The sequence below is a fragment of the Serinus canaria genome, chromosome 4A, assembly GCF_022539315.1.
Source record: "Serinus canaria isolate serCan28SL12 chromosome 4A, serCan2020, whole genome shotgun sequence".
Classification (NCBI taxonomy): Eukaryota; Metazoa; Chordata; class Aves; order Passeriformes; family Fringillidae; genus Serinus; species Serinus canaria.
Genome location: NC_066318.1, coordinates 8,858,418 through 8,871,732, shown reverse-complemented (window position 1 = coordinate 8,871,732; position 13,315 = coordinate 8,858,418). Strand labels below are relative to the sequence as shown.

The 13,315-nt window shown below is 43.5% G+C and overlaps 1 protein-coding gene across 3 annotated transcripts; it reads right to left on the bottom strand.

The window, feature by feature from the left end:
* Positions 1-3,213: 3,213 nt before the first annotated feature.
* Positions 3,214-13,288, bottom strand: ZBTB33 (zinc finger and BTB domain containing 33). Of its 3 annotated transcripts, none has more exons than XM_030228731.2 (2): positions 13,131-13,288; positions 3,214-8,201 (listed from the first exon to the last, which is right to left on the bottom strand). In XM_030228731.2, the coding sequence occupies exons 1-2, from the start codon at positions 13,156-13,158 to the stop codon at positions 6,166-6,168; spliced, it is 2,064 nt and encodes a 687-aa protein (XP_030084591.1). In that variant the 5' UTR covers positions 13,159-13,288; the 3' UTR covers positions 3,214-6,165. The 3 variants fall into 3 exon arrangements, with proteins under 3 accessions (XP_030084591.1, XP_050830239.1, XP_018769906.1); XM_050974282.1 differs by lacking the exon at positions 13,131-13,288 and adding an exon at positions 9,361-9,382; XM_018914361.3 differs by lacking the exon at positions 13,131-13,288 and adding an exon at positions 8,925-9,341.
* Positions 13,289-13,315: the final 27 nt, after the last annotated feature.

Sequence of the window (13,315 nt, the reverse complement as noted above, 5' to 3'; positions counted from 1 at the left end):
AGACTCTGGTCTGCCTTACTCCATCTTGTGCCAAGCTGAAGTAAGGGTAGCCAAGATCGATAGTTGCTAGGGATTATCAGTCTGTTTGAGGTGAGGGTGCTTGCAGACAGCACCACTCAACACTGGTTTTGTTTGGCCTTTGGGCTCCAGTTGCTGGGATTCTGGCTGGGAGGACACAGGACCTAGCTCACATCATTTGCTGGCCCAACACACTGGAAGAATTTTGGGGGGAACCGTGAAAATGCCTCAAAATGTAACCCTGCTGAAAAGGATAACATCATAGGATAGCCTCATGCATGTGTAGCAAAATATGTGTATCAGAATATTGCTTTTTTAAGGGGGGGCAAGCTGTTTTTATTTCAGGTTGCTTCTTAAAAGATGAAATGGAATTCTCTCTCTCTGAATTCTGTGTAGGTAATGCTGAAGTCCAATAGTTTGGGTGGTTGCACTGCCTAAATTGTCCTTGTATTCCTACAAAAAAGATCTGGAACCGTCTACAAGTCACGAAACAGTGCAATAAAAATGTTATTTGTTTATGTTTTCTGTGGTTGGGAATTTCTTTTTAAGCTTGTCTGTTTAACTTTTTTAATGGACTGAATCAGCACCCTGAATAAGCACTGGTTTAGTAGCTGTATTATGGGCTGCACACAAGGAATACCCACTACTAGTTCTCCAAGATATAAGTCTCACACAGATGAAATTCAACACCCTGTAATATAGGACAAAACTGAGGAATTTGCAATTACTGTTGTGACTTTCATTTAATCTTCATCTGATGACTGTGCTGATTGATCTAGATTCCAGCAGATTTTGCATGCATCTTGCATAACAAAAGGTCAGCTTTGATATGTGACACACTGACCTCTAAAGTGTGGTTCTACTCCAGGAAGTGATTTCAGATGACAGTGTTTGGATCTGACCTGCTCAACCTGAGCGTTCTCAACTGCTTACTTCAGGGATAAAAACAACATTAACATTTTACTCCTTATTTACTAAAGATATCATTTCCTTGGCATCAGTTTGTTGACCCTAATCCTCAGTTGCCTTCCTTTACTTGAAACTGATGCAGACAAAGAGGTTTCTAAAAGTTAAATCTGGTTTTCAGAATCAAAATGGAATACATGTTGGTGGGTTGGGGGAGAACCCAGTTGGATTTTAAACTGTGGCACCTACTTTTAATCTGTAAAAAAAATTTCAAATGCTGTCAACATGAAAAACAAACACTGAAGTCTCTGATCTCACTTTTCAAAGTACACCCACACTTTATAATGCTGTTTTTAATCCTATGCATTTGCAAAGCCTTTAGGCGAGACTATGTATTAAATTTATCATTTCCACTGTCAAATACTAATCAGTATATTAGTTCATTAAAGGATGACACTTAAACCAGAAGCAAGCATGACTTTTCTCCAGTAAGAAGGGAAATAAACAGCTGGAGAAAGGAATGCAGCTCACAGGATTTAAAGCAGTAGTGTATGTAGAACATATCCTGGTGGCATTTTGTTTTACTATAGAATGTTGAAGTGCAGCTCCTCTAATTTGTGTACTGGAAATAAATTTATATACTGGGGCATCCTCCATTTTATATTACATTTTATTAAATTAAAGAGATGTAAAGAATCTCTTGATAAAGAGATCGTGGGCAATTTCAAAACAGACAGTACTTCTCTTGATAAAACTCCCCACAAAACTAGAATCAGAAGGTCACATTAATTTAGTATCAGAAAACATTTTATTGCTTTATCTTTGAAATCAAAGCTAACAGTCCTGTCCCACTTCTGACAAACACTGTACCATTTGTGCCTGTCAACTAAATAGGGCTAGAAGGACTAGGGGAAACCACAGGACAGGACTGAACATCCTGAAGAGAACATAACTTAGTGGCAGAGAAACAGTTAGGAGGTGAATTGTGTCATTGGTTTTGAGTTGAAAAATACTAACCTTAGGAAAGTATCCAAATTCTCTTTTTTTTCTAAGGAATATTTTAGCAAAAATTACATTGCTGCTTTAAATTCACTATAAAAGGACAAGTACATTTTCACATTTAAAAACTTACTAGTGGTATTTTCTGTTGAATTACCTGTTTCATTCTGCTTGAGTAAAACAAAGCATTTAATGTAACTGCAACATTCTGCACTGTATTTGTCATTTCTTATGAGAATGTCAAGTTTGTGACTCATGTACCCTTTTATTACTTTGCCAAAGTTAAATAAAATTGTGTGACTTTTGTAAACATTTACCAATTCTATTTTACATTTTAGCAACCCTCCTGTTTTACAAGCATCTTTAAGGTTATTTTTAAAAAGTGAGTAAAATTTTCATTTTAAAAAAATCAAAGCAAAAAAAAAAAAGGCAAAAAAACCCCTAACAAACAAAAAAACTCCATCTCCATTCACATCTCCATTCACATTTGAGACATCTTTCTACCAGGATTAGCCAAAAACTCCTCAAGTTCTGTTTTTGAAGGCGCTCATGCCCCTGCAATTGATAATTCTGCAGTTTTACTATAACATAGTGCCCTGACCTCAAGCCCTCTAAAGTTATTATTGCTGATTTTTCACTTAACAGAGATCTGAATAATCCAACCAGTGTAGTCTTGGTGTCTCCTTTGCTTACTTTGGGCATATTCTGTGTTGATGATGTCAGCAGAGCGAGGCAGAAGCCCCATGCCAAGGAGATAAAGGCATCTAGAACATAATATGGCATTCCTACATGCAATAAGAAGTCTACACAAAGTGACTTTTTCCTGTTGGCCCCAGGTCACCAACAATGGAACTCTTGCAAATCACAACCAGTCAGCAGCTGGTAAGAAGAGCCCAAACCACGAGTGAGCTGAAAGCACAGCACTGGTCACGATGTACGTTTTACTGGTCCCTAGGGAGGGGTTTTGTTGACTTTGAGCTCATTTGCAATGCCAGCAGCTGGTCAGTGTTGCACAGGCTCAGAGTTCCCATCCACTCCATCCATCACAGCATTCAGCTCACAGCACACTGGAGTTGTTGAGCTGATTTGCTTTCTTGGAAACTGTTCAACAAAACCAATTAAACAGCATCAAAACAAACAAACAAAACTAAGGCCCAAATAAAAGCACCTCTCCCTGTTCCCCCCCCACAGTGGGTTCCCTGCTATTCCCAAAGACAAGAAAAGGAAGCTACAAACATGTTAGACTATAGAAACTGAGTTGCCATCAAAAAGAAACATACTACGCTCACCTGGAGAATTAAACTTTTTTATTTTTGCCATAGAAAGCTCTAAAAACTAATACCACGTGTTGATTAATGAAAAGTAGAACACAACTTTAAAAAGTATGTTAAGGAAAGACTGTACAACTATATACATCACAGACTGGGGAAAACCAAGGAATGTTCACATGGAACATTTCCTAGGCAATAGCTGTAGATCTCAGAATTCAATGTATATAGTTGTCAGCTTCTGCATCTTTTTATAAGCTGCATGCCTTAACAGAACAAAATAAATAAGCAGTAGATGTTATTCAATATTCGTTTAGTTCACAGAGTGGAATGTTATGGTATGTATCCCCAAAGAAACCAGGCAGTGAGGATGCAGCCACCATTACCATATTCTGCAGCAGATCTGTAAATGGTTTTATAGGCATAATAAATGACTGTGAGGTTTGCTACCTTAGTCTGTTGAAACTTTTCATTTCTATATAAATGCTTGTCAGATTCAACCTCTTTTTTCCATCATCCCAAAGCCAATTTCTTAATATTTACATAAGTTTTTTCATTAAGTTAAACTGGAAGTTAAATGCTTACAAAAACAAACAAAAACACAAATGTAAGTGCAATAGCCAGAAATCTAAATATAAAAGCTTACTCATGGCCCCATAAAAAGTTTTCAAAGAATGGATTTAACATGTTTCCAAACCAATAAATACTGGAAGTGAAATTAAAAAAATGCTTTACATACCTCTGGACTTTGGATATCAAAATCACTTCCAAGGAAAACTGAAGACCCTGAGACACATGCAAGCACGAGTCTTCTAGCAAAAATAGTTACAAAGCCCTAATTTTCCAGTTTTCCTCTAAAAAGAGACCTTTACTAGGCACAGTTTAATTTAAGGTTTTAAATATATCAGCAGCAAATAGTGATAGCCATTATGTTTAATTCTGCACTCTGTAATGTATGCTTAATTCCAGATCCCAACACAGGCCATTAACTTAAGAGTTGGGCTCAATGATCCTTGTGGGTCCCTTCCAGCTCAAGACTATTCTGTGATTAAACATGTGTCATGTCAATAACAAAAATAACATTGCATTTGTCTCAAAGCTGAGGAAGTCCCACCACAGCACCAGCCAACTGTGCAACACAGGCAATCCACACTCACACCCCATGAGGATTATGTGTGACAGCAGAAATGCCACCTCAGTTACATCCCACATTTAAAGCATGACCCTTTGTATTCAAAGGGGTCAGCAATATGATCTGGAAATAATCAGGTATATCATGTTCTTGGCTGACAAAGGAGAAGTGCTGAGCATCACATGCACCACGTAAACAAATCCACCTCCCATCACTGCTCACACAGATTTCTGGGATCGTTTTTGTAGCTCAACTTATATTTGAACTGTTTACCATTTAAGTGCCTTTCTGTGAAGAGTACTGTATGTCTAAAATCTTTAACTTTGAGAGTCATAAAATCAAGATAACATAAAACATTAAAAAGAAAAGAGAAGCCTGTAACTGCAATTTAAGCAATTAAAGGTTTCCATAACTAGTACTATGCACAATAGTCTTTCCCAGTCAACTCTAGAACTTGAGGAGTTTTCATATTACCATTTACAAAAATTCAACAAGTCACTAACTCTGAAATGCTAAACTAGGACTCCAGCAAACAGCTGTTTTTCTCTACCATTTCCTGATCAAGTTGGACATCTAATTAATCTTTAAACTGTTAAAACAGGCACCAAATGAGAGTAAAATGGCAACATTAAATAAACCCAAACCTGGAAACAGGTGACAACTCGACAATTGCAAAGAAATTATACTTTGGGTCATGGTGAATAAAGGGTATTTTCTGGTTGTTGGTTTAGTCCTCATCTTCCAAAATGTATAAATGGGGGCAAGTGTGGGGTGAAATCCAAATCCCTGTTACACTTAAAGATCCAGCCAAACAGGCATACAGGATCTTCAGCAGTCTCAGTGCTAAACCAATACAGCACTTACATGAATTCATAGTTTTGAGAAGTCTTCAGCTAAAAACAAATAATATTCTTATAATTTCAAAATTCTGGACTGAAGCCCTTCTTCTTGAAGTGGAAAAAAAAAAAGGAACAGCACTTTATGTCAAACTAATTACTGGCATTTTTTTTCAGCAGTAAGAAAATGCAACAATATTTCTCAAGCTGTAAGAAGGTAAAATTATCTCCTTCCTAAGTGTTCTATGCTTCTTCACTATTCAGCTTTGTAGGGTTTGGTTTCTTCCCATTGCAAAAAGACTAAAATAACAAGGTCCAGGACACTGAATACTTAGCTTACCACACTGCCAAGTGTAAGTAAAGTTTGTTCAAGTTAGCCCTAACTGAGTATTGCTTGTTGACAAGACTTTTTGCATGAAGACAGATGATTCATAATATTTATAAAAGCAGAATTAGGATGCTAGCTCAAAAACAGACTACTCCAGTGTAGTAGGGGATCATGTATTTTGGCCCCTTGTTCAAAAATGTGAGTTGTGGGATTGTTTTTTTAAATGGTTCCATGACCAAGAGACTATGATGAAAAAATCTTACTGTTTTCTTGGTTAACATCTAAACAGAATTCAGCATTAAAGTGCTAACATGAAAGAAAGGGTTTACATGGTAAGTATGGGTACAGGAAACACCTCAGTTTAGAAATATTTATAGCTCTTTAGAAGGAATTGTATATTTTCAAGCCACAAATCCTCATGTTTCGATGAAATTTAACATATCTGAAAACTCTGATAGTGCCTTAGAATGTCTCACTCTCTATTCAAGTAAATTTTCTGATTAATTGCTTCCACAAATCACTGCAGTTAACATGGTCCATCTCAGTGTTACCATTTGGTTACTTGGTAGAACAAGTTAACTTCTTTTGACTTTAACCTTTGATTTTACAGCAATTTCAACAGTTCAAACAGCTTCAATGCTCCTGCACTGAACCCTTTTTTCCAGCATTTCAAACATTTCAGTAAGATTCTGGTATCACAAACTCAAATTCAGTACTTCCCTCTGACGGGTTTTGTTTAAAAATTGTTTCATTTCCCTGCGGAACGAAAATGTCATCCCAGGTGATTTGTTTGGCCGGAGAGTTGGATGTTGTTCCCTCAGTGCCATCCTTCCCTGAGCCAACCCGATAGACAACTCCCCCCTGGTTCATGCCTGGGACGCTGCTGGGGCGGTCACTGATGTAGGCGTACTGCCGGATCTGCAGGGACCTGCAGGGGTGCAGCCGGTACAGCTTGGTGTCCCCAGAGGGGTCCTGGCTGTGAACGGATCTGATGTGCGAGATGGTGATTTGGTAGTTGATGAAAGATTTGCCGCACGTCAAGCACTGGTACCTTCGCTCCCCGGTGTGGTGAAGTTCGTGCTTGGTGCGATACTCTGCCAGAGCAAAGACTTTGTCACAGTAGTGACACGGGTACTTCTTCTCCCAGGAGTGCACGTTGAAATGTCTCCGCAAGCTCGTCAGGCACGCGTACGACCTCTTGCACACGATGCAGATGTAGTAGACTCTGCCGTCCACTATGAGCTCGTAGTGGTCGTCATGCTTTACTTTCATGCGTTTCCCCTTTGGAGATTCATCGCCAGACTTTTTGGGTGTGTCATCAGGTTTGGCTTCCCCTTCCTCAGAGTCACCCTTCACAGGGATGACTATGTCGTAGGTATCCTCACCGATATTTGCATACACCTTACAGCCTGTGGATAAGCCTCCTATTTCAGTTGCTGTATCTAATGTTATGATTTTCTGCCCATCTGCCACATTCTTTGATGTTAGATTCGAACTTAATTCCTTGTGGTTTCCAGAAAGGACATCTGAGATTTTTATTTTAAATTCTCCAGCTTTAGTAGATGGCTCTTGTGAAAATGTAACAACCTGTTTTTTCTGTACACCTGATCCTTCAGTGCTCCCTGCCTTAGGAACAGAAGATTGCTGAACCAAAGAGCTGCTGCTGACCAAACCAGGACTAGAGGAGCTAATGATATCATCTTCAACAACCTCTTCATCATCAACAGCAGTTGCTTCCACTTCAGTTACAGAGCCATTATTGGATGGCTGCTGGTTCTCCTCAAGTAAATTAATTGTAGGAGTCACATGTGTTTGATGCAAGGAGCTGGCACCAAGCGATGAGTTAAGCAGAGGCTTGTTTAGCACAATGATATTAGGAGTAAAATGCTGCGGCGTTGCCGAGACGAATGATTCAGCACCTGACTGTGTTTGGCTTGGGCTTAGCTGAGTGGCAGACAAAGTGAGGTTCTGAGCTGCTGTGCTGTTCATCAAATGGGGAGAGCCACCACTGCCACAGGATTTTTGGTCAGAAGCTCCACCTGGACTTAAGCAAGGCTGGTTCTGGCTTGCAGCATTTTTGTCTTTAGTACATTCTTTTGGAGGAACAATCTCAGAACAAAAAATTACATCATCATCCTCCTCATCCGAATTGCTCACTGTAATTTTTGTAGTCTCATATTCTATGCCATGTAAGGAGAATGACTGTGTTATAACTGGCATCCCATCTGCTGCCTCTTGACCCTCTGGCCTGATTACAGTCACCTGTGTTTCAGCATCTCTTTGATTTGGACTAGAAGCTGAAGTTACTGAAGCACTGTCTTTGACTTCGCTTGGCACATTCTTGCCTTCAGCCGGAGGTATGCCCAGATCAGCTATGAACTTAACACCCAGCTCCTGCCCTGATTTAATCAGTTCATCAAGTAAATCAGATCGGACACTGATTATTTTGGAACTATAAATATAATTAAGAATTTCTGCAAAAATTTCTGCTCTTACAAAGCTCAGTTCAACCACTTGACCAGCCACTGAGAAAAGCTGGTGAAAATACGTGCTTGAGGCTGAAAGGATGTTTCTGTGAGCTCGAAATTTCCGGTCCTCCACAATGACTGTAACATCACAAAAAAGTCCATGGCCACGTTGTTCATTCAAAGACTGAAGGAGCACGCTAGAATATTGTGTGTCTGTTGCAGAAATAAGTTTTTTCCCCTCCATTCCTACAAAAGGAAAGCAAAAGATATGAAATTAGTAAAAATGCAGATTTACAGTTTTAACCACATGACAACATTCACATATTTACTGTCTATTCCTTCCTTAGGAAAAAACAAATCTGAGATACTGCTCAGAAGATTATGTGCTACTGCACTCTGCAAATTTGTTTCTTGTTGTTGTTTGTCCTTTCCTCTTCTCCTCAAGGTAAGTTCTGAATATATCCTCTGCTTTTACAAGGTGAGGAACAAAGAAACAACACCTCACCTTAAGCAACCGCAAGTAAGGTTAATTGTAAAACCAAGAAGATGGAGGTTTGGGTCCCAAAAGCAGTTTTAAACATTATTAGTAATTTCTTTTTAATTGTAAAATATTCCACAGACTATTATGAGAAAGCCCAATAACAGGAAGTTACTTATGGCCCGACACCAGAATCTGTGTGTCTACGTATTACCAGTCAACTGAGTTAATGAAAACACTATGGATAGTGTACTTCCTTCCCCAGAAAAAGAAACTTTTCCTTACCCAGAAAAATAATCTTTTTTTAACCCCATGTCATATATTTGCAAGGCTATGTATTTCAAACTGAGACACTGAAGCAGCACCATAGCAAAAGAGATCTGCTAAGTCAAAGTAACCTATCTCCCACCACTGCCCAATCAAAGCCCCCCAATAAGCCGTAAAAAGCAACATCGAAATACAGAACATCGAGCCACGGGCTCTAACGTTACCCCTAAACTTTTATTTCAGCAGGCCGGGTCGGGCCGGATGAGACGCCGGGGCCGGAGCCCCGAGGCCGCCGCTCGCCAGCCCGGGGAGCGCGTCCCGCCCGGCTGCCCCCGCGACCCCGGGGGGCCCGGCCGTGAGAAACGCGCTCCGAGCGGGGCAGCTGCCGGGGCAGCAACGGCCGGTCCGCGGCCGGAGGCCGAACGGGAACGGCGGCGCTGACGGCGGCGCTGACAGCGGCGGGCCCGGGGAGCGGCCTGGCAGCACCGGGCCCGGGCTGACGGATGGCCCCTCCGCCGCTCCTCGCTCGCTGAGCCGTACTGACCCCCAGCGGGGCGAGAGGGGCAGCCGAGCCCGCCTTCCCCGCGTTCCCTGCGCCGCGCTCCGGCCGCGGCCCCGCCGCCGCCCGCACCTCCGGGCCCTCCGCACCGCCGCCCGCACCTCCGGGCCCTCCGCACCGCCGCCCGCACCTCCGGGCCCTCCGCACCGCCGCCGGAGGGCGCTGCCGGCGCTGCCCTCGGCTCTGACCCGAGCGGCCTCGGGAACCTTCGGGCCGGGGCGGGGCCGGGCCGCGCTCCCGCCCGGGCCGGGCCCGCCCCGCGCTCCCCGCGCCGGCAGCCCTGAGGCCGCGGGGCTCCGCACGCGTCACCGGCCCCCGCCCGCAGGAGGCCGACTGCGGAGGTGCGAGTGTGCGGCCCCGACCCTGCTCTAGCGCAGGCCGTGCGACGCCTCGGGTGCCGCACACGGGCCTTGCTGCGGCCTTGGCAATTCCCGCCGGGCTCCCGGCTCCCCCGCGTCCCGGGCGGAGGCAGCGGCAAACCCCGGCACCTGCCTTGCGGCTGACCGTGTGGATAGGGCCGTGCAGACGCTATTTCCCGCTGAGTGTCATTTCCTTCCCGGGGGCATCGGCGCTGCTCTGCCAACGCTGACGCAGCCGGCACCTCCACCCAGCACCGAGGGGAGCTCAAACCCGCACCTGAGCACCCTTGCTCCTGTGCGGGAGCATTTATTTGGAATCCTTTGCGCCACAGGGACACGTGTTAGACTCTGCCAGCAGCTCTACAGACATGTACGGCTTTGACACAAAGTGCCTTTGACTAAAATGACTCAAATGCACATTCGACATGTGACCACCAAAGTGACACATGCACAGCGCGGTCTCTTGGAAACTGTTGCTGTTCAGGAATGCTCGAAGAACACCAAGATCACAAAAGATATTTTTTGTCTTTGGTTACTGATCTGTTCCTTTTTTTCCCCCTAAGCATTCTGTGGACTTGAACCACAGGGGTTCGTGATTTTTCTTAAGATTCAAAAACTTTGACAAGAACAAATGTCAAGTTCAAGGAAAAACATAACAGGCCACAGCCACTGGCAGACATGACTGCAATCCTTCACCTCATAAATCAGCAATGAAATGGTCCTGCCCAGGTTTATGAGCAAGAAATACATAATAATCTTTATTCTAGCAAGAATAATAATCTTTCTTCTCGCAAAAAAAATCACCCGCCAGGCTCCCTGTATTTATATAGTTAGAAACACAAGTGCCTTTTTGAAGTGAGCCTTCAGATTTTAAATGTTACAAAAGGAGTTTCTATTTTTTAATAAGTTTTACCAGAGAGTCAATTGAATGAGGATACATAATAGAAAACACTCATCAGGGAAAACAGGCTTTTCTTCCTCATATGACCCTTCAATTCTCTTCTCCTTTGATACAGGTTCTTCATAATTTTTAAACATGAGGCTATATTAAATGAAAATAGTACTATAATTATTTCAATATTTAATCCAGTGCTTTTTTTCTCCTCCAAAAATGTGTGATGGCCCAAATTAAACAATTTCTTAGCCTTTCATCCTCCAGCTTTAAGGACTTGTCTCCTCACTGCCTCTTCCAATACTAAATAACTAACAGGAAAATTTATAGTTACAGATGAGCACTGACGTGGGAGGATCCCTGCTCCTGAAGCATCACCAGATCTCAAAAATCAGGTCTGAACCACTTATTCTGAGGCACATAAATGCTGCCTGATTTAAAAGCTGCTGGGAGAGCTGCACCATCTCCTTGGCTTTTACCTTTCTCACAGCAGCTTTTCTCTATGGCAACTCCTTCTGTCAGATATAAAATCTGAAGTCCACTGTCACATTGCTGCAGTCAGGACACAATGCTCTCCCCAGCTCAGCCACTTTGACTGAAGCTGTCACCATCTTGCTGCACCTGAAAGCTGAATTTTAATGTGCTTTTTTTTTTCTGTCAGCATGCATCTCCTAGTTTAGGGGTTGTTTTTTCCACTTTTATGTTTAGATAAGCCAAGAAAGTGTTTGGTTTTTCAAGTCACGTAAAACCTTACAAAATAAATAACAATATAAAAAACCATTTTATCTAAGATATTGACAATAAACACCTAGGATACAGAACTACATGTGGTCTTCTTGGAACTGAAAAAATACGTAAGAGACCCAATAGCAACTTTTATCTTAATGTATAGAAGTGATCAAAAAAACTTTGGGATGAAGACTCTGAAAATATGAAGCACAAATTTAAAGAAATTTATGTGCAGGCTTTTGCCAGAAGACAAAACAGTATGCAATTCAGCAACAAGTTTTCAATTAAGCAATTTGAGAAGCTCTTTTGGTTTTAAAAAATCCACTTTGTGAGAATAAAAAATTCTTTTAAAGAGCTGACAAATTTGAGAGACAAAGTAACATTCTTCATCATGAAAACATGTATTTTACATGAAAGTAAATTAAATTTTATAAGCAGAACAGTTAAGGGTTTTCAATAAAATTGAAATTCAATATTATCCTACGTAAGACTCCCTTTAAGGACAGAAATATTCTTCCACTGTGGGAATTTCAAATAAAACATTAGTGCTTCTCAAAGACTCTAAAATACAAATCTCCATTATTTGTGCTTTGAAGAAATCTCTGAGAGTATTTCTCCTGCCAATTCCATTATATAAAGCCTCATATAACTGAATTAAGAGTCCAATGATCCTTTTTATTGACATTAGTAGTTGTTGTAGATGCTGTTATGTACTGCATGACATTATAACTTGTGCACTTCAAGTCACCCAACAATATTATCTAACACAGGTGCAGAGTGCTCCTGAGGCAGATGTTTTAGTCACCATTTAGTCAGATCTTAAATAATCCAAAATTCGTTTGCCAAAATAATCCAAAGAAGGGAAAAACTGGGCTGTGCTCACACAGACACAGGCAACAGTAACGCCACACACATGGGTAATCTCTGGTAAATCTTTTCCCTCCCTGTTCTGCACATGGTTCCTTGCACCCAAAAAAATACACAATTTAAATAGGCTTCCTCCATCTTACAGATTTGTTTATGCTGCTTATGGTAGGTTTGGGAATTAAAATACTGTTTCATTTGTGAAAAAGAGACTGGCATACCCTGACATAATTTCTAGACAGCATAAACCATCGTGGGTTTCCCAGGGTGGAGCAGCTGTCCAAAATGCCCCGTTTACACAGAGCTGGCCAGACCCAGCCGTTTTACACTGCACTTCCAGAGCTGAGCAGAAACTCGGGGTTCAGTTAAGAAAGCTCCGTGGTAACGTGGTCAAACCTGAGGGGTAAGGGCGCTCACAGAAGAGTGAGTGTCTTATCTGAATACATAATTTCTATCACCTTTATAGATAAAGGTTAAGGAAAAGACTTAAGATCAACTCCAACCGTGAGCCCAGCGCGAGCACCATGTTCACCATTAAACCGTGTCCTTAAGTGCCATCTCCACTCGGCTTTTTAACATTTCCGGGGATGGTGACTCCACCACTTCGCCGGGCAGCCTATTTCTGTCCTTGATAACCTTTCCCATGAAAAAAAATTCCTAATACACAACCTAAACCTCCCCTGACGCAACTTGGGGCCGTTTCCTCTCGTCCTGTCAGCTTTGCCCCGAGACGCTGCAGCGGAGCGGCGGCGAGCACCGTGTCAGGCCGCGCTGGGAGGCGCCGAGCGCCCGAACACCCGAGACCGGGCCTTGCCCGGCCGGGCCGTGTCAGGCGGCGCCGGGCCCGGGCAGGAAGGGGGAACCCCGCCGGGGCACGGTGAGCTGTCCGCGGGGCGGTGCTGCTGCCGGGCCGCCCTGGACAGCTCCCGGGGCCGCGGCCCCGCGCCGGTGCCCGCGGAGCGGGGCGGAGCCGGGCCCGCGCCGCCACCGCCCCCCGCCCGCAGCTCGCGCCCCGCCGGTGCCTCACCTTCCGCCGCCGCCGTGCGCGCGTCCATCGCTGCCGGGCGGCCGCCGCGGGGCACAAAAGGAGCCGCCGCCGCCGCGACCGCCGCCGCGTTGCTGGCCGGGCGGGTGGGGCCCTGACCCCGCGGGCGGGGCCGCCCCGCTCCCGCCCCGCCCCGCTCCCGCCCGGCCGGGAGGGCACCGGAAGCT